Below are 21,746 nucleotides of genomic sequence, written 5' to 3'. Positions count from 1 at the left end.
GAATGGGACGTTCTAAACCACGGTGCCAAAGATATAAAAAAAAAAAACACAAAACATCTCATTACACTCCTGTATATGTCCACAGCCCACCTCCTCCCTCCCTCCCTCCCTCCCCGACACACCCACCCACCTCCTCCCTCCTCCCCCACCTCCTCCCCCCTCCCCAACCTCATCCCCCTCCTTCTCCCCCGTACAAAAAGACAATAAAAAAACAAACCACCCAGAGCCGACTGAAGCTACCTGCCTCCGCAGGACTCAGTCACATGACCACCCAGTCACATGACCACCCAGTCACATGACCACCATGTCCTTACAGAGGCTCCCTTTACTGAAGTGTTGCTATCTAATAGAGAGAGAGAAACAGAGGGGGAGAGAAACAGATAGAGAGACGCACACAGGGTTCCACATTAACGGTTGCCCGATTGCCCGGGGCAAGTAAAAAATTGGCCGGGTTTGTTTCGGTGTGCAGGAAGAACAACGGACAGCACAGGCGCCAGACCAGACTAGATGATTGTGGAGTGAAGATATTATTAAAGCGTACGGGTGATCGACAGACAGGTGGACAGGCGCGTCATCGCTGTCCCGCAAACAAACCCGGCGAATTTTTTACTGCCCCGGGCGATCAGGCAACCGTTAATGTGGAACCCTGACACAGAGAGGGAGAGAAACAGATAGAGAGACAGAGACACAGATAGAGAGACAGAGACAGAGAGAGCGATAGAGAGAGACACAGCAAAAGAGAGGGAGACAGAGAGAGAGAGAGAGAGAATGTCAATTCATGTGAGGGTAGATCCCTCCTCCTCCTCCTCCTGGTCCTGATTGGCCAGGGCAGGTCAGGTGACTACTTGTGCTCCCGCGTGGGGGCAAAGTACAGCTCCATGGGCTTGTTGACCTTCCAGTACTTCTCACTGACCAGCTCCAGAGAGAACGACCCGTTCAGCACCTGGGGGGGAAAGGGGGGGTGAGTGTGGTTCTGGGTGTGTGTGTGTGTGTGTGTGTGTGTGTGTGTGTGTGTGTGTGTGTGGTAGGTAAGTAAGTTGGTTCTGGAGCCTAACGGCCCTTAGGGGGGAGGAGTTTATCTCCTGTTTCCGTAGCGTGAGGCAGCTTGATGTAGAAGTACACCCCCTGGACATGATGCTGGTATGTCGCTGGGTCTGACCCCCTGGACATGATGCTGGTATGTCGCTGGGTCTGACCCCCTGGACATGATGCAGGTATGTAGCTGGGTCTGACCCCCTGGACATGATGCTGGTATGTAGCTGGGTCTGACCCCCTGGACATGAGGCTGGTATGTAGCTGGGTCTGACCCCCTGGACATGAGGCTGGTATGTAGCTGGGTCTGACCCCCTGGACATGAGGCTGGTATGTAGCAGGGTCTGACCCCCTGGACATGAGGCTGGTATGTAGCTGGGTCTGACCCCCTGGACATGATGCTGGTATGTAGCTGGGTCTGACCCCCTGGACATGATGCTGGTATGTAGCTGGGTCTGACCCCCTGGACATGATGCTGGTATGTAGCTGGGTCTGACCCCCTGGACATGATGCTGGTATGTAGCTGGGTCTGACCCCCTGGACATGATGCTGGTATGTAGCTGGGTCTGACCCCCTGGACATGATGCTGGTATGTAGCTGGGTCTGACCCCCTGGACATGATGCTGGTATGTAGCTGGGTCTGACCCCCTGGACATGATGCTGGTATGTAGCTGGGTCTGACCCCCTGGACATGATGCTGGTATGTAGCTGGGTCTGACCCCCTGGACATGATGCTGGTATGTCGCTGGGTCTGACCCCCTGGACATGATGCTGGTATGTCGCTGGGTCTGACCCCCTGGACATGATGCTGGTATGTAGCTGGGTCTGACCCCCTGGACATGACGCTGGTATGTAGCTGGGTCTGACCCCCTGGACATGAGGCTGGTATGTAGCTGGGTCTGACCCCCTGGACATGAGGCTGGTATGTCGCTGGGTCTGACCCCCTGGACATGATGCTGGACATGACGCTGGGTCTGACCCCCTGGACATGATGCTGGTATGTAGCTGGGTCTGACCCCCTGGACATGATGCTGGTATGTCGCTGGGTCTGACCCCCTGGACATGATGCTGGTATGTCGCTGGGTCTGACCCCCTGGACATGATGCTGGTATGTAGCTGGGTCTGACCCCCTGGACATGACGCTGGTATGTAGCTGGGTCTGACCCCCTGGACATGAGGCTGGTATGTCGCTGGGTCTGACCCCCTGGACATGATGCTGGTATGTAGCTGGGTCTGACCCCCTGGACATGATGCTGGTATGTAGCTGGGTCTGACCCCCTGGACATGATGCTGGTATGTAGCTGGGTCTGACCCCCTGGACATGATGCTGGTATGTCGCTGGGTCTGACCCCCTGGACATGATGCTGGTATGTCGCTGGGTCTGACCCCCTGGACATGATGCTGGTATGTAGCTGGGTCTGACCCCCTGGACATGACGCTGGTATGTAGCTGGGTCTGACCCCCTGGACATGAGGCTGGTATGTAGCTGGGTCTGACCCCCTGGACATGATGCTGGTATGTAGCTGGGTCTGACCCCCTGGACATGAGGCTGGTATGTCGCTGGGTCTGACCCCCTGGACATGATGCTGGTATGTAGCTGGGTCTGACCCCCTGGACATGACGCTGGTATGTCGCTGGGTCTGACCCCCTGGACATGATGCTGGTATGTAGCTGGGTCTGACCCCCTGGACATGATGCTGGTATGTCGCTGGGTCTGACCCCCTGGACATAATGCTGGTATGTAGCTGGGTCTGACCCCCTGGACATGACGCTGGGTCTGACCCCCTGGACATGATGCTGGTATGTAGCTGGGTCTGACCCCCTGGACATGATGCTGGTATGTCGCTGGGTCTGACCCCCTGGACATGATGCTGGTATGTCGCTGGGTCTGACCCCCTGGACATGATGCTGGTATGTAGCTGGGTCTGACCCCCTGGACATGACGCTGGTATGTAGCTGGGTCTGACCCCCTGGACATGAGGCTGGTATGTAGCTGGGTCTGACCCCCTGGACATGATGCTGGTATGTAGCTGGGTCTGACCCCCTGGACATGAGGCTGGTATGTCGCTGGGTCTGACCCCCTGGACATGATGCTGGTATGTAGCTGGGTCTGACCCCCTGGACATGATGCTGGTATGTCGCTGGGTCTGACCCCCTGGACATGATGCTGGTATGTAGCTGGGTCTGACCCCCTGGACATGATGCTGGTATGTCGCTGGGTCTGACCCCCTGGACATGATGCTGGTATGTAGCTGGGTCTGACCCCCTGGACATGATGCTGGTATGTCGCTGGGTCTGACCCCCTGGACATGATGCTGGTATGTAGCTGGGTCTGACCCCCTGGACATGATGCTGGTATGTCGCAGGGTCTTACCCCCTGGACATGACGCTGGGTCTGACCCCCTGGACATGACGCTGGTATGTAGCTGGGTCTGACCCCCTGGACATGACGCTGGTATGTAGCTGGGTCTTACCCCCTGGACATGAGGCTGGTATGTCGCTGGGTCTGACCCCCTGGACATGACGCTGGTATGTAGCTGGGTCTGACCCCCTGGACATGAGGCTGGTATGTCGCTGGGTCTGACCCCCTGGACATGATGCCGGTATGTAGCTGGGTCTGACCCCCTGGACATGACGCTGGTATGTCGCAGGGTCTTACCCCCTGGACATGAGGCTGGGTCTTACCCCCTGGACATGACGCTGGGTCTTACCCCCTGGACATGACGCTGGTATGTCGCTGGGTCTGACCCCCTGGACATGACGCCGGTATGTCTCTGGGTCTGACCCCCTGGACATGATGCCGGTATGTAGCTGGGTCTGACCCCCTGGACATGACGCCGGTATGTAGCTGGGTCTTACCCCCTGGACATGAGGCTGGTATGTCGCTGGGTCTTACCCCCTGGACATGAGGCTGGTATGTCGCTGGGTCTGACCCCCTGGACATGACGCCGGTATGTAGCTGGGTCTGACCCCCTGGACATGACGCCGGTATGTCGCTGGGTCTGACCCCCTGGACATGAGGCTGGTATGTCGCTGGGTCTGACCCCCTGGACATGACGCCGGTATGTAGCTGGGTCTGACCCCCTGGACATGACGCCGGTATGTCGCTGGGTCTGACCCCCTGGACATGAGGCTGGTATGTCGCTGGGTCTGACCCCCTGGACATGACGCCGGTATGTCGCTGGGTCTGACCCCCTGGACATGAGGCTGGTATGTCGCTGGGTCTGACCCCCTGGACATGAGGCTGGTATGTCGCTGGGTCTGACCCCCTGGACATGACGCTGGGTCTGACCCCCTGGACATGACGCTGGGTCTGACCCCCTGGACATGACGCTGGGTCTGACCCCCTGGACATGACGCTGGTATGTCGCTGGGTCTGACCCCCTGGACATGACGCTGGTATGTCGCTGGGTCTGACCCCCTGGACATGACGCTGGTATGTCGCAGGGTCTGACCCCCTGGACATGAGGCTGGTATGTCGCTGGGTCTGACCCCCTGGACATGACGCTGGGTCTGACCCCCTGGACATGACGCTGGGTCTGACCCCCTGGACATGACGCTGGGTCTGACCCCCTGGACATGACGCCGGTATGTAGCTGGGTCTGACCCCCTGGACATGACGCCGGTATGTCGCTGGGTCTGACCCCCTGGACATGAGGCTGGTATGTCGCTGGGTCTGACCCCCTGGACATGAGGCTGGTATGTCGCTGGGTCTGACCCCCTGGACATGACGCCGGTATGTCGCTGGGTCTGACCCCCTGGACATGAGGCTGGTATGTCGCTGGGTCTGACCCCCTGGACATGAGGCTGGTATGTCGCTGGGTCTGACCCCCTGGACATGACGCTGGGTCTGACCCCCTGGACATGACGCTGGGTCTGACCCCCTGGACATGACGCTGGGTCTGACCCCCTGGACATGACGCTGGTATGTCGCTGGGTCTGACCCCCTGGACATGACGCTGGTATGTCGCTGGGTCTGACCCCCTGGACATGACGCTGGTATGTCGCAGGGTCTGACCCCCTGGACATGAGGCTGGTATGTCGCTGGGTCTGACCCCCTGGACATGACGCTGGGTCTGACCCCCTGGACATGACGCTGGGTCTGACCCCCTGGACATGACGCTGGGTCTGACCCCCTGGACATGAGGCTGGTATGTCGCTGGGTCTTAACTGATCCAACCCTTAATGCTGCCACGGGAGGGTCTTTGTTTTGACTCGGCCAGGGATCAAACTCACGACCTCCCGGTCTCAGGACGGACACTAACCACAAGGCCATTTTTTGGGTGTGTGTGTGTGTGTGTGTACGTACAGTGAACTGGCCTCCAACAGTGGGGATGTAGATGGTGTACTGGGTTAGGGTGTGTGTGTGTGTGTGTGTACGTACAGTGAACTGGCCTCCAGCAGTGGGGATGTAGATGGTGTACTGCTTCTCTGAGGCGGCGTCTACGGTGGCGTGGTCGTCTCCGCCCCTCCTCAGCTCCTCCAGGGCCAGCCGCACCGCCAGGTACTTAGACAGGTGGTCCACCGTGGCGTTGCCCGACGTCTTAATGTACCTGGGAACAAACTCCACACTACACACACACACACACACACACACACACACACCTATTTAGTTGATAGTTCTCTGAGGCAAACAGACAGGCAGGCAGGTACCCGGTGTGTGTGTGTGTGTGTGTGTGTGTGTGTGTGTGTGTGTGTGTGTGTGTGTGTGGCGTGTGGTGTGTGGTGTGTGTGTGTGTGTGTGTGTGTGTGTGTGTGTGTGTGTGTGTGAGAGTGTGTGAGAGTGTGTACCTGCCAGGGTCTTGGTCCATGAGGGTGGGGTGGGGTCTGAACACCAGCTCTATCTCAGAGGCGGGGTCATGCTGGTCCCCCCCGCCCCCCCCGCCCCCCCCTCCGTTCTCCGTGTTGTTGTCCATGTCCAGCCCAGAGTCGTCTGAGGTCTTGGTCCTCTTGATGCTAGGCCCCGCCTCCTGGTTGCTATGCACCTCCTGGTTGCTATGCAGCTCCTGGTTGCTATGCACCGAGGCGTTGCTGCAGTGGGAGGAGTCTCCGTTGTCCTCCGCCCCGCTGCCGTTCTCCACCTGCTGCTTCACCCCCCGCTTCAGCCTGGAGGGTTGGAGATAGGGTTAGCTTAACGTAGCTAACGCTTCAGCCTGGAGGGTTAGAGATAGGGTTAGCTTAACGTAGCTAACGCTTCAGCCTGGAGGGTTAGAGATAGGGTTAGCTTAACGTAGCTAACGCTTCAGCCTGGAGGGTTAGAGATAGGGTTAGCTTAACGTAGCTAACGCTTCAGCCTGGAGGGTTGGAGATAGGGTTAGCTTAACGTAGCTAACGCTTCAGCCTGGAGGGTTAGAGATAGGGTTAGCTTAACGTAGCTAACGCTTCAGCCTGGAGGGTTAGAGATAGGGTTAGCTTAACGTAGCTAACGCTTCAGGCTGGAGGGTTAGAGATAGAGTTAGCTTAACGTAGCTAACGCTTCAGGCTGGAGGGTTAGAGATAGGGTTAGCTTAACGTAGCTAACGCTTCAGGCTGGAGGGTTAGAGATAGAGTTAGCTTAACGTAGCTAACGCTTCAGCCTGGAGGGTTAGAGTTAGAGTTAGCTTAACGTAGCTAACGCTTCAGCCTGGAGGGTTAGAGATAGAGTTAGCTTAACGTAGCTAACGCTTCAGGCTGGAGGGTTAGAGTTAGAGTTAGCTTAACGTAGCTAACGCTTCAGCCTGGAGGGTTAGAGTTAGAGTTAGCTTAACGTAGCTAACGCTTCAGCCTGGAGGGTTAGAGATAGAGTTAGCTTAACGTAGCTAACGCTTCAGGCTGGAGGGTTAGAGATAGAGTTAGCTTAACGTAGCTAACGCTTCAGCCTGGAGGGTTAGAGATAGAGTTAGCTTAACGTAGCTAACGCTTCAGCCTGGAGGGTTAGAGATAGAGTTAGCTTAACGTAGCTAACGCTTCAGCCTGGAGGGTTAGAGTTAGAGTTAGCTTAACGTAGCTAACGCTTCAGCCTGGAGGGTTAGAGATAGGGTTAGCTTAACGTAGCTAACGCTTCAGGCTGGAGGGTTAGAGATAGGGTTAGCTTAATGTAGCTAACGCTTCAGCCTAGAGGGTTCGAGTTCGAGTTAACATACGGTATTTATGTTCGACCCCTTGAATTAAAGTCTGCACTTCAATTACATCTCCATTGTTTCATTCCAAATCCATTGTGGTGGCAGACAGAGACAAGATTATGGAAATTGTGTCACTGTCCAAATATTTACAGACCTAACTGTGTGTACCTGTTCATAGCTTGTATCTTCAAGCCCTCCTCTATGGAGAGTGTGTGTGTGTGTGTGTGTGTGTGTGTGTGTACCTGTTCATAGCTTGTATCTTCAAGCCCTCCTCTATGGAGTGTGTGTGTGTGTGTGTGTGTGTGTCAGGGTTTCCGTTAACCGGTAATTCCCGGACTTTGTCCGGTATTTTTTTTTGAAGTCCGACAAATTGAAAACTCGTCGGACATAAATGTCCGGTGAAAATAATTCCCTCTAAGCACAATTTGAATACAATTCGCTAAAGTTCACATTCTGATTCCTTCTATTTTAAAAAAGACGAATATATAGGCTATGTATTTATTTTATTATGATATGATTTGACACCGGCATGATGATGACTCCTAATGTGTAGGCTGCCTATGCGAAACAGCGGTTGTTTCCGGTGTGCGCTATAACTCGTGCACAATCGAGTCGAGGCAGAGAGGAGGATAGCGATGTTTCTCTCTGTGATAGTGTGATTATGCAAGCCTTTTCTGAAAGGGATGAGAACCCGATTGTTTCAGCTTCTCCCAGGGAGAAAGTGGTAGAGTTACCATCCTCCCCGAGTCCTACCATACCATCCGCTGACAGCCTATCTCTGCCTGTAACCGGCGAGCGATTGCGTGTCGCTCAAGTAGCTGATCAGTCATTAAACAAATGTTTTTTACATGCAGCTAGTGAGGAATCTGAAATAGGGGGCAACGTAGTTTATTTCCTTAACGATGGGATATTAATGCGTAAATGGTCTCCTCCTAATGCAAATGGTTGTGAGTGGAATACTGTAAAACAAGTGGTTGTGCCTGTGGGTTATAGACAACAGGTGTTATCTGTAGCACATGAGAGCCAGTGGTCAGGACATTTAGGTATAACTAAAACTTATCAGCTGATATTGAAACATTTCTTTTGGCCCGGACTGAAGGCGGATGTTGCCAAGCACTGCCGCTGTTGCCATACTTGTCAGATGGCGGGTAAGCCTAATCAATCCATTCCACCCGCACCATTGCATCCCATTCCTGCTATAGGGGAGCCATTTGAACGTGTAATAATTGATTGTGTTGGACCTTTGCCTAGGACTAAAAGTGGAAGTCAGTATTTGCTCACTACTATGTGCGCTGCTACTCGTTTTCCCGAAGCTGTTCGGTTGCGTAACATATCAGCTAAACGAAATGCGTTCCCAACCAGCGAGACCTGGTTATAGAAATGACGTTGTTTTATTGATAAAAAAGGGTCAAACTGGAAAGAGAAAATAGAAAACTCACATTAATCCCAAACAATTTAACAAACTTCAGTTAACGTAATGTGGAGTCCGTTCATTGATCGATGCTGTCTGTTCAGTTCCCAGAGGCGCCCGTTCAGCGCTGGACATATAGCGCGCATGCGAATCATGTTATATTATTATATATTATATAGCTCGCATCTAATCGTATCGGATGAGAAATAGACATTAAATGGCATATATAGGCCGCTACACAACAGTAATCACCGCGACAAACAGCTATATTAGATTTGGAAAAAAATATATATAATTTTGAAAAAAAATATTTTTATTATATTTTAATATGTCCGGAATATATCACGTTTGTCCGGTAAATCGAAATCTTCCCGGACACGATGTCCGGCGGCAATTTTTTCTAACGGAAACCCTGGTGTGTGTACCTGTTCATAGCTTGTATCTTGAGGCCCTCCTCTATGGAGTGTGTGTGTGTGTGTGTGTGTGTGTCCAACCTGCTTCCTGCTTCTGAGTAGATTAGACGTGTTTCTCCCTCGCTCCTCTCATACCACTGCTTTCCTGCTTTTTTCTTGCTTCTTTTTTATAGTTTTAACATTTTTTTAATATAGCTGTTATTCCTACCATGCCTGCTATCTGTCAAAGTTGTGTGGATCTTTCAAAGAGAGTAGACTTATTGGAATATACTCTCCAGGGGCGACTCTCCGCACTCGAGAATCGCTACGCTAATGGTTCTCCACCCACGCAAGCCATTGAAGAGGATTTAAATCAAAATTCACACTTCCCAAAGCTAACGAGTCAGGTGACAGCTGCAAAATTCACTGGACAGATGAATTATCCCCCGAAACTACTGAAAAGCAGCCAACTGAAGTCCTCGTTAGCACCGCTAGCATCATTAGCAACAGGTAGGCCCGAGCCATGGGCTTGCATGACTAAACAGAGCCGAGATAGGAGTCTGAGACACCGGCCCGCGGAGCAGCGAGCTGGCATGACTCCCAAGGCCCGAGATAAGAACATCAGAGTCACGCCAAGATTTCCCAGGCCTGGGAATCACGTGACTCCCCGGCCCACCCCGGTGACTCCCCGGCCCGCAGACACGAGCTCAAGGTCACCCCCTCCTTCTTCTACTTCTCTGTGTGACATGCAGCGGATGAAACAGACTTCACCTCCAAAAGATACTTTGTTGATTGGAGACTCGGCGATCAGAAACGTAAGAGGTAAAAAATTACATATCCACTGTCTTCCTAACCTAACGGTCTCAGAAATAACAAAAGATTTGGAAGAAACACTGTCTAAAAACCCAGACACAAAGCGTCTTGTATTACATGTGGGACAAACCGATTCACGTAAAATGGGCTCAGTAGACTTGAGACGTGATTTCATGGAACTTTTCAATAGACTTGACAAGCTTAAGATTGAGACATTCATCTGTGGACCGCTACCCACTGTTGACAGAGGTAACCTGGAATTCAGCCGGCTCCTAAGCCTTAATACGTGGCTCTCTGCTGCGTGCCAACTTAAAAGGCTGAAATTCATTGACCACTGGAACATATTCTGGAGGCAGAGAGACCTATTCAAAAGAGATGGCCTCCACTTAAACAGATCGGGAGAATACCATTTGATGAACAACATACTCTTCAACCTCATAAACTCTGCTCCCCCTTCCCTCGCTCTTGAACCAACTGAAAGGCCTACAGTGCAGGATTCTTCAGACTCAGCACAGGCAGCTGAACTGCTCACAGTGGATAAACTCTCCCCACAGTCCTGCGACTCATCACAGCCTACAGTAAAGGGCCCTCCAAACTCATCACAGCTGGCTGAACCCCCACTAAGGCGACGGTCCAGCCCCTTTTCTCTCCCCCCACCCTCCCTCCCTGCCCCCGACCCCCCAAACCACTCTGCCCCCGACCCCCCAAACCACTCTACCCCCAACTCCCAGAGACACTCATCCACTGAGTCCACTGAGCTCTCCTTCCTCCAACTCACGCCGTTCCTGCCTTTCTCAGCTAGGTTAGAGAAAATGGTGAAGACAGGAGTAGAGCTCACCCCGAAAGCTGCTCCATCTCAGGCAACTCTCCATTCTACAACACCTGGCCCCACACTCCCTGTGACGCCAGCCTCATCAACAATGCCAGCCTCATCAACAATACCCATCGCCCTACCCCGCCACAGGATGCTATCTACAACACCCATCCCCATCCCCCGGATGACACCCAGAATCAGTTGATGCTCTAACAGTCCCTGCTTCCATAGAGTTGATACCATTGACATTCCTGATATAAAGCTGGGACTCTCAACTCTTGCTATCCCTGTTCATATCAGTAACAGAACAGTTAATTGCAAGTCTGAATGCTTTATACACCCCTCAAATTTAATTTCTGTACCCTGCCACACACAGCCCACACAGAGACCAAACACAAAACCACTCAAGCTAGCACTTTTCAATGCCAGATCCTTAGCTAATAAGTCTCTCTTAATCAACGACTTGATTAGCTCCTATGAACTAGATTTCTTATTTATCACTGAGACCTGGTTAGATAAAGATAACAAGACACCAATTCTTATTGAGTCAGCACCCCCCAATTTTAGAACCTTAGATGTCGTTAGATCCCACAAAAAAGGTGGTGGAATCGCCTCTTTCTTCCGAGACAGTTTTAACTGCAAACAGAAATCCTTCGGGGAATTTTTATCATTTGAATATCTTTCAGTTGTTTTTAAATGTTCCACTCGAATTATTTTTATAATTTTATACAGACCACCCCAATACTCTACTAGCTTCTTTAATGAACTTACAGAGCTTCTCTCCATCATTACTACTGAATTTAATGGTCTGATCATTGCTGGTGATTTCAATATTCATGTAGATAACTCAGAGGACAACAAAGCCAAAGAACTCTCTGTTCTGTTAGATGTTTTTGAACTTCAACAACATGTGAACCTCCCTACTCATAATCGAGGTCACACTCTGGACCTTATCATCACCAAAGGCCTAGATATTTCAAATGTTGTTGTAACTGACATTGCACTGTTGCATATTCTTTGACGTATCTATCTTTCCTGTTATTCAAACTATGTCTAAAACTATTTCCAAACGATATATCAATGAAAAGACCAGTGCACTGTTCACACAGGCCTTTTCCCTAGCCCCCCCACCCCAAACTTCTATTCCAACCTCAGTAAATGACCTTCTACACGATTTCAACTTAAAAATCACAAAAACCATTGATGATATTGCACCCATTAGATCCAAATGCATCTCTGGTAAGCAAAAAGCTCCCTGGAGAACTGCCCCATCCGTAAAGACCCAAAAAAGAGAATGTCGTAAAGCAGAGCGCAGATGGAGAAAAACAAACCTTCAAGTCCACTATGATATCTATAAAGAGAATCTTCAGAACTATAACTTAGAAATAAGAAGTGCCAGGCAATCATTTTTCTCTAAGATCATAAACAATAACATAAATAATGCCCGCATCCTTTTCAGAACTGTTGACAGACTAACAAATCCCCCAACACCCATTGCTCAGGAATTTCACTCAACTAGTAAATGCAATGAGCTTGCATCCTTTTTTAACAATAAAATAGAAACCATTAGACAAGGCATTAGGTCTTCTGTGTCAGGCATGAAAAACATGTCCCCATTAACAACCCCAAATAGGGCGGACATAACAACCATGTCACAATTTAACACCATTGATTACAAGACCCTAGATAAAATCATGTCACGTCTTAAACCATCCACCTGTGCCCTTGATGTCCTGCCAACAAGCTTTTTTAAAAACATATTTAGCTGCATGGCAGGCGAACTAATACAAATAATTAACACCTCCCTTTCATCAGGAATCTTCCCTGAAGCCCTGAAAACTGCAGTTATTAAGCCTCTACTAAAAAAGAACGGCCTAGACCCATTTGTACTAAACAACTACAGACCCATATCAAACCTTCCCTGTACAGGAAAAATTATTGAAATGGTTGCCCACGAACAACTTAGCAATTATTTGACCCTAAATGATCTCTTTGATGACTTTCAATCAGGCTTTCGCCCCCTACATAGCACTGAAACGGCCCTTATTAAGGTCCTTAATGACATTCGCGTAAACACAGACTCCGGAAAAATCTCAGTTTTGGTACTACTAGATCTTAGTGCTGCCTTTGACACTGTAGACCATGACATTCTAATAGATAGACTAAAAACCTGGGTAGGACTTTCGGGCACTGCCCTAAACTGGTTTAGATCCTACCTACAGGACAGAAGCTACTATGTCTCCATTGGCAACTTTGTATCTGACCAAATTAAAATGACATGTGGGGTTCCCCAAGGGTCAATCCTTGGCCCCCTTCTATTCAATCTCTACATGCTTCCATTGGGACACATAATAAAAAAGAACAAAATTGCCTACCACAACTATGCGGATGACACTCAAATCTACATAGCCCTCTCACCGAACGACTATAGTCCCATTGACAATCTCTGTAATTGCATTGAGCAAATAAACGCCTGGATGACACAAAACTTCCTCCAACTAAACAAGGACAAAACAGAGATAATTGTATTCGGTGCACCTGACAAAAGATCGAAAGTCAGTGCAAAACTTGATTCTCTCTCTCTTCACAGTAAAAAACAGGTCAGAAATCTTGGTGTAATTCTAGACTCCGATCTAAACTTCAACAGCCACATAAACTCAATAACTAAATCAGCCTACTATCACCTGAAAAACATAACAAGAATGAGAGGTTTCATGTCCAAGCAAGACCTTGAAAAACTCATCCATGCATTTGTTTCGAGTAGACTTGATTATTGTAATGGTCTACTAACAGGCCTATCTAAAGGAGCTGTTCGTAAATTGCAGCTCATCCAAAACGCCGCTGCTAGGGTCCTAACAAAAACAAAGAAATTTGAACACATTACACCAATCCTGAGATCCCTGCACTGGCTACCAGTCTCTCAGAGAATTGAATTCAAAATCCTCCTAATTACATACAAATCACAAAATGGTCTTGGACCAAAATACATATCAGATCTCCTCCCACCCTATATTCCCGCAAGGCCCCTAAGGTCAGCTGAGACAAATCAGCTAATAATTCCAAGAGTAAAAACAAAACACGGTGCAGCAGCTTTCAGTCACGCTGCTGCATGCTCCTGGAACAAACTCCCTGAAGAAATCAAACAGGCCCAAACCCTTAAAATATTTAAATCTAAGCTAAAAACCTTCATGTTTTGCACCAGTTATGATTAAACACAAACACTTCTATCAATGTCTTTTTTCCATTAACTCATGTCTTTTTAAATGTTTTATCTATTTACTTCTTATATTTCATTGTAATTTTTATTTTCTTATGCTCCTCTTGTGGAGGGATGTGGAGGGATATGGAGGGATATGGAGTGGTGTAGAGGGATGTAGAGGGATGTAGAGGGATGTGGAGGGATGTAGAGGGATGTAGAGGGATGTGGAGGGATGTAGAGGGATGTAGAGTGATGTGGAGGGATGTAGAGGGATGTAGAGGATTGTAGAGGAATGTGGAGGGATGTAGAGGGGTGTAGAGGGATGTAGAGGGATGTGGAGGGATGTGGAGGGATGTAGAGGGTTGTAGAGGGATGTGGAGGGATGTGGAGGGATGTAGAGGGATGTGGAGGGATGTGGAGGGATGTAGAGGGATGTAGAGGGTTGTAGAGGGATGTAGAGGGATGTAGAGGGATGTGGAGGGATGTAGAGGCATGTAGAGGGAGGTAGAGGGATGTGGAGGGATGTAGAGGGATGTAGAGGGATGTAGAAGGATGTGGAGGGATATGATTAAACACAAACACTTCTATCAATGTCTTTTTCCCATTAACTATTGTCTTTTTAAATGTTTTATCTATTTACTTCTTATATTTGCTTTTATTCATTGTAATTGTTATTTTCTTATGCTCCTCTTGCTGTATTTTTAAATAATGCATGTAAAGCACTTTGAATTGCCCCTGTTGTATGAAATGTGCTATACAAATAAACTTGCCTTGCCTTGCCTTGTGTGTGTGTGTACCTGTTCATAGCTTGTATCTTGAGGCCCTCCTCTATGGAGTGTGAGTGTGTGTGTGTGTGTGTGTGTGTGTGTACCTGTTCATAGCTTGTATCTGAGGCCCTCCTCTGTGGAGTGTGTGTGTGTGTGTGTGTGTGTGTGTACCTGTTCATAGCTTGTATCTGAGGCCCTCCTCTGTGGAGTGTGTGTGTGTGTGTGTGTGTGTGTGTGTGTGTGTGTGTGTACCTGTTCATAGCTTGTATCTGAGGCCCTCCTCTGTGGAGTGTGTGTGTGTGTGTGTGTGTGTGTGTGTACCTGTTCATAGCTTGTATCTTGAGGCCCTCCTCTATGGAGTGGCTGAGCGCCTGCTGGTTGTTGTGCTTGCTGATGCGGGCCAGCACCCTCTCCTGGTGGGCCTCGTACTCGTCCCTGCTGGGGTAGATCTTACTGATCAGGGCGTCGAAGTTTGGGTCGGGCCGCAGGGAGCGCTTAGACACCAGCTTCTTCCTGCACGTAGGACACTCCTTGTTCCTGGGGGGGAGGGAGCCAATCACAGAGAGGCAATGAGGCTGAGGGAACCGATCAACTGCTCAGAAAGCTACACTATGGTTGGACCTGAGGGGGACTGGAGTGGAGGAGAGGAGAGAGGAGAGGAGTGGAGGGGGTGAGAGGAGAGAAGAGAGGAGAAGAGGAGAGGAGAGGAGGGGAGGAGAGGAGAGAGGAGAGGAGTGGAGGGGGGGGGGAGGAGAGGAGAGAGGAGAGGAGAGGAGGAGAGGGGGTGAGAGGAGAGAAGAGAGGAGAAGAGGAGAGGAGAGGAGGGGAGGAGAGGAGGGGAGGAGAGGAGTGGAGGGGGGGGGAGGAGAGGAGAGAGGAGAGGAGGAGAGGGGGTGAGAGGAGAGAAGAGAGGAGAAGAGGAGAGGAGAGGAGGAGAGGAGGGGAGGAGAGGAGAGAGGAGAAGAGAAGAGGAGGAGAGGAGAGGAGAGGAGAGGAGAGGAGAGAGGAGAAGAGGAGAGGAGAGGAGGAGAGGAGTCGACCGTTTCTGTCTCTAATTTAAAGCGAAGACATCACTGATGCCAGAGGCTGCAGCCAGAGGAGGCATGGTGCATTCTGGGTAAGGGGGCGGGGCGTACCCGGAGCGCAGCGCGGTGATGATGCAGTCTGCGCAGAAGCGGTGCAGACACTCCTTGGTGGTCATGGTGTTCTTCAGCATGTCCAGGCAGATGGGACACATCAGCTCGCTGTGCAGGCTCCGCGGAGACACCGCGATCTCCAGACCGTCTGTGATGGCCTCCTACAACACCATGGGACAGGTCAACAACCACACCTGACCCTGACCTGACCCTGACTAACCCTGACCTGACCCTGACTAACCCTAACTAACCCTGACTAACCCTGACCTGACCTGACTAACCCTGACCTGACCTGACCCTGACTAACCCTGACTAACCCCGACTAACCTTAACTAACCCTGACTAACCTTAACTAACCCTGACTAACCTTAACTAACCTTAACTAACCCTGACTAACCTTAACTAACCCTGACTAACCCTGACTAACCTTAACTAACCCTGACTAACCCTGGCTAACACTGACACTAACCCTGGCTAACCCTGACTAACCTTAACTAACCCTAACTAACCTTAACTAACCCTGACTAACCCTGACTAACCTTAACTAACCCTAACTAACCCTGACTAACCCTAACTAACCCTGACTAACCTTAACTAACCCTGACTAACCCTGGCTAACACTGACACTAACCCTGGCTAACCCTGACCCTGACTAACCCTGACCTGACCTACCAGGTGTGTGTGTGCGTGTGTGTTACCAGGTGTGTGTGTGTGTGTGTGTGTGTTACCAGGTGTGTGTGTGTGTGTGTTGACAGGTGTGTGTGTTACCAGGTGTGTGTGTGTGTGTGTGTGTTACCAGGTGTGTGTGTGTGTGTGTGTGTGTGTGTTACCAGGTGTGTGTGTGTGTGTTGACAGGTGTGTGTGTTACCAGGTGTGTGTGTGTGTGTGTTGACATGTGTGTGTGTTACCTGGGGTGTTCTCTGCAGCTCGTAGAGGCTGAGCTCCCAGGTCTTGCTGAGGGGCTGAACCCCATTGGTCTGGACGGTCTGGGTCATCCTGATAGGACGACAGGGCAGTCACATGACAGGAGACAGGGCAGTCACATGACAGGAGACAGGGCAGTCACATGACTGACAGGTCTGTCTAACAACATTAGACTAGCTGGTCTGTCTAACAACATTAGACTAGCTGCTGATGTGCAAAGACACAATCGGTTGAACTGGAATTGCTTTCATACGAACATTGAGAATTATGTTTTGCATTTTAAGTGACTTGTCATAAGAGGAGAGGAGAGGAGAGGAGAGGGTTAGCAGAGGAGTAAATGATGTTGTAATTCTGCGCTGTCAAAAAAACTGAGAAGACAGAAGCGACGGTGCCTATCGAGCTGTTCAAAGATGCTGTAATGTCTAACAACATTAGACTAGCTGGTCTGTAACAACATTAGACTAGCTGGTCTAACTACATTAGACTAGCTGGTCTGTTACAACATTAGACTAGCTGGTCTAACTACATTAGACTAGCAGGTCTGTAACAACATTAGACTAGCTGGTCTGTAACAACATTAGACTAGCTGGTCTAACTACATTAGACTAGCTGGTCTGTCTAACAACATTAGACTAGCTGGTCTGTCTAACTACATTAGACTAGCTGGTCTAACAACATTAGACTAGCAGGTCTGTAACAACATTAGACTAGCTGGTCTGTCTAACAACATTAGACTAGCTGGTCTGTAACAACATTAGACTAGCTGGTCTGTAACAACATTAGACTAGCTGGTCTGTCTAACAACATTAGACTAGCTGGTCTAACAACATTAGACTAGCTGGTCTGTAACAACATTAGACTAGCTGGTCTGTCTAACAACATTAGACTAGCTGGTCTGTCTAACAACATTAGACTAGCTGGTCTAACAACATTAGACTAGCTGGTCTGTAACAACATTAGACTAGCTGGTCTGTCTAACAACATTAGACTAGCTGGTCTGTCTAACAACATTAGACTAGCTGGTCTAACAACATTAGACTAGCTGGTCTGTAACAACATTAGACTAGCTGGTCTGTAACAACATTAGACTAGCTGGTCTGTCTAACAACATTAGACTAGCTGGTCTGTAACAACATTAGACTAGCTGGTCTGTAACAACATTAGACTAGCTGGTCTGTCTAACAACATTAGACTAGCTGGTCTGTCTAACAACATTAGACTAGCTGGTCTGTAACAACATTAGACTAGCTGGTCTGTCTAACAACATTAGACTAGCTGGTCTGTAACAACATTAGACTAGCTGGTCTGTAACAACATTAGACTAGCTGGTCTGTAACAACATTAGACTAGCTGGTCTGTCTAACAACATTAGACTAGCTGGTCTGTAACAACATTAGACTAGCTGGTCTGTCTAACAACATTAGACTAGCTGGTCTGTCTAACAACATTAGACTAGCTGGTCTAACAACATTAGACTAGCTGGTCTGTCTAACAACATTAGACTAGCTGGTCTGTCTAACAACATTAGACTAGCTGGTCTGTCTAACAACATTAGACTAGCTGGTCTGTCTAACAACATTAGACTAGCTGGTCTGTAACAACATTAGACTAGCTGGTCTGTCTAACAACATTAGACTAGCTGGTCTGTCTAACAACATTAGACTAGCTGGTCTGTCTAACAACATTAGACTAGCTGGTCTGTCTAACAACATTAGACTAGCTGGTCTGTCTAACAACATTAGACTAGCTGGTCTGTAACAACATTAGACTAGCTGGTCTGTAACAACATTAGACTAGCTGGTCTGTCTAACAACATTAGACTAGCTGGTCTGTCTAACAACATTAGACTAGCTGGTCTGTCTAACAACATTAGACTAGCTGGTCTGTCTAACAACATTAGACTAGCTGGTCTGTCTAACAACATTAGACTAGCTGGTCTGTCTAACAACATTAGACTAGCTGGTCTGTCTAACAACATTAGACTAGCTGGTCTGTCTAACAACATTAGACTAGCTGGTCTGTCTAACAACATTAGACTAGCTGGTCTGTCTAACAACATTAGACTAGCTGGTCTGTAACAACATTAGACTAGCTGGTCTGTAACAACATTAGACTAGCTGGTCTGTCTAACAACATTAGACTAGCTGGTCTGTCTAACAACATTAGACTAGCTGGTCTGTCTAACAACATTAGACTAGCTGGTCTGTCTAACAACATTAGACTAGCTGGTCTGTCTAACAACATTAGACTAGCTGGTCTGTCTAACAACATTAGACTAGCTGGTCTGTCTAACAACATTAGACTAGCTGGTCTGTCTAACAACATTAGACTAGCTGGTCTGTCTAACAACATTAGACTAGCTGGTCTGTCTAACAACATTAGACTAGCTGGTCTGTCTAACAACATTAGACTAGCTGGTCTGTCTAACAACATTAGACTAGCTGGTCTGTCTAACAACATTAGACTAGCTGGTCTGTCTAACTACATTAGACTAGCTGGTCTGTCTAACAACATTAGACTAGCTGGTCTGTCTAACAACATAAGACTAGCTGGTCTGTCTAACAACATTAGACTAGCTGGTCTGTAACAACATTAGACTAGCTGGTCTGTCTAACAACATTAGACTAGCTGGTCTGTCTAACAACATTAGACTAGCTGGTCTGTAACAACATTAGACTAGCTGGTCTGTCTAACAACATTAGACTAGCTGGTCTGTAACAACATTAGACTAGCTGGTCTGTCTAACAACATTAGACTAGCTGGTCTGTAACAACATTAGACTAGCTGGTCTGTCTAACAACATAAGACTAGCAGGTCTAACAACAGTAGGGTTAGCTACATGGCTAGCTGGGTCTTTGTGTTGGGTTCTCTGGTCGTTAGCTAAGCTGCTGATGTGCAAAGACACAATCGGTTGAACTGGAATTGCTTTCATACGAACATTGAGAATTATGTTTTGCATTTTAAGTGACTTGTCATAAGAGGAGAGGAGAGGAGAGGAGAGGAGAGGGTTAGCAGAGGAGTAAATGATGTTGTAATTCTGCGCTGTCAAAAAAACAGAGAAGACAGAAGCGACGGTGCCTATCGAGCTGTTCAAAGATGCTGTAATATAGGCGATATATCCCTTCCTTTTTACCAAATCTGGTCAATAACAGTGCTTTTACAGTATAAAGATCCTAGCTACGAGTATTAATAACAACTGTATTCTGTTTAAATGTGTTTGTTTACGTACTTACATGAGATGTTGTGGATCTGATCCAGCGCGTTCTGGAGCTTCAATATGGCGGCGTTCTGGCGACGCGGTGCACTCTGGGAAATGTAGGCACGAGGCAGAGGAGGATACATACAGATTTAGGTTTAAATATTCACAATCATTTTTGTTAAATATGGAAATTAAGGACTGTATAAAATGATTGGGGGGTAATTATTTCAATAATTAAAGCATTCATTTCGTAATGTATTTTAAATGTGTTTATTCAATTGTCAATGTTAATATCCAGACACACACACACACGCGCATGCACACACACAAACGCATACGCACACGCACATGCACGCACGCACACACACACACACACACACACACACACACACACACACACACACACACACACTTTTATTACATCTAAAGGCCGATTTAAAGTTCTGCGTCGAATTTACGTGCGTAGCTTACGTAGCCTACGTAAGGGATCTCGCACTTTCCACTTCTACGTAGGCCGCGCTGCAATTACACCGTCACATCGCTAGGTGGCAGTGTGTTTTCTTTTTTTTAAATTTGTTTTTCTGATTTTATCCCTTTTTCACCCAATTTGGTATCCAATTGCACCCAACCTAGTATCCAATTATCCCCTGCCTATTGCGTAGGATCCGCCACACGACCCCGTAGCCGGCAGCCCCAGAGGAGATAGCCAGGCAGACTAGCTGTCTGGCTCCTCGAGCCCGACACCGTTATTCCAGCACCAGACGGGGGCGGTGTTGCGCGACGGATCCTTGTCCGGAAATAGTCCTATACCCCCTTGGGATTCGATCACAGTCCCCGGTGGGCAGCTTGCACTAGAGGCTCATGCTTAGACCGCTGCGCCACCGCGGGGCTCACGGCAGTGTGTTTTCTATGCCCCTGTGCTGTGCCTCTTCCGGTTAGGAACTCAACGGAGCTCAAAGCTCAAAGCGGCATAATAGCGATCTTTTTGTTGTTATGCTTGTTGTAAATAAAAGTTCTATGATGCATTGAAATGACATTAAACTAAGATAATACGATGGTTATCATAATTTTTCAAATCTTTATTAATGAGTAATTACAGAAAAGTAAATGACATTTCTGTCATGGCTTCCGCATTTTGGCCGACGAGAGAGTCGGAATCATGTGCTACCAAGCGGACCAATCACAGAGCTTATGGTTGCGTAGAAACTGACGCGTTCTTACATTTTTGGAGATGTGCACGTCAACCCTCTCCGTAGGCAAGGCGGGCCCACGCGGGCCGACGCAAGGCTACGGCGTCGATTTTACGCAGAAGTTTAAATCGGCCTTTACTGACTGTACACAACAATACAATTCTTGCTTTGGTTCGGCCAGTACCATAGTGTGTCCCTAGTCTGTCTCTGTGTTCAGTGGCGCGTTGCCATGGTAATAACGTCAACATCAACAACATGAGAAATAAACAGCTGTGGTCATTTTACAACTGTCTTCTTATCTTAATGATCCTTTCTACCTCTCCCTCCCTCCCTCCCTCTCTCTACCTCTGTCTCCCTCTCTCTCTCCCTCTCCCCCCTACCTCCCTCTCCCTCCCCCTACCTCCCTCTCTCTACCTCTATGTCTCCCTCTCTCTCTCCCCCCTACCTCTCCCTCCCTCTCTCTACCTCTCCCTCCCCTACCTCCCTCTTTCTACCTCTACATCTCCCTCCCTCTCTCTCTTTCTACCTCTCCCTCTCTCTCTCCCTACCTCTCCCTCTCTCTCTTTCTACCTCTACCTCTCTCTCTTTCTACCTCTCTCTCTCTCTTTCTACCTCTACCTCTCTCTCTCTACCTCTACCTCTACCTCTCTCTCTCTTTCTACCTCTCCCACTCTCTCTCTACCTCTCTCTACCTCTCTCTCCCTCCCTGTATCTACCCTCTGTCTCTCCCTCTCCCACTCTCTCTCTACCTCTCTCCCTCTCTCTCCC

At 48.8% G+C, this 21,746-nt stretch overlaps 1 protein-coding gene across 1 annotated transcript; it reads right to left on the bottom strand.

The window, feature by feature from the left end:
- Positions 1-268: 268 nt before the first annotated feature.
- rnf2 (ring finger protein 2) lies at positions 269-19,860 on the bottom strand. Its single transcript, XM_080524932.1, has 7 exons — positions 19,823-19,860; positions 16,574-16,661; positions 15,666-15,826; positions 14,851-15,066; positions 5,824-6,138; positions 5,417-5,603; positions 269-943 (listed from the first exon to the last, which is right to left on the bottom strand). Coding segments are annotated over exons 1-7 (1,071 nt in total). The 5' UTR covers positions 19,825-19,860; the 3' UTR covers positions 269-841.
- Positions 19,861-21,746: the final 1,886 nt, after the last annotated feature.

This window comes from Nansenia antarctica, assembly GCF_963989245.1.
Source record: "Nansenia antarctica genome assembly, chromosome: 2".
NCBI classification, from domain to species: domain Eukaryota; kingdom Metazoa; phylum Chordata; class Actinopteri; order Argentiniformes; family Microstomatidae; genus Nansenia; species Nansenia antarctica.
Note: the sequence above shows the minus strand (reverse complement) of the source record. Positions and strands in the feature narration are given on the sequence as shown.

Coding starts and splice junctions, on each gene's coding strand:
- rnf2 (XM_080524932.1), bottom strand. Junction 15,827..16,573: donor AGCTGCAGAGAACACCCCAG/GTAACACACACA, acceptor ATGGTGTTGTAG/GAGGCCATCACAGACGGTCT. Junction 15,067..15,665: donor ATCACCGCGCTGCGCTCCGG/GTACGCCCCGCC, acceptor CCTCCCCCCCAG/GAACAAGGAGTGTCCTACGT.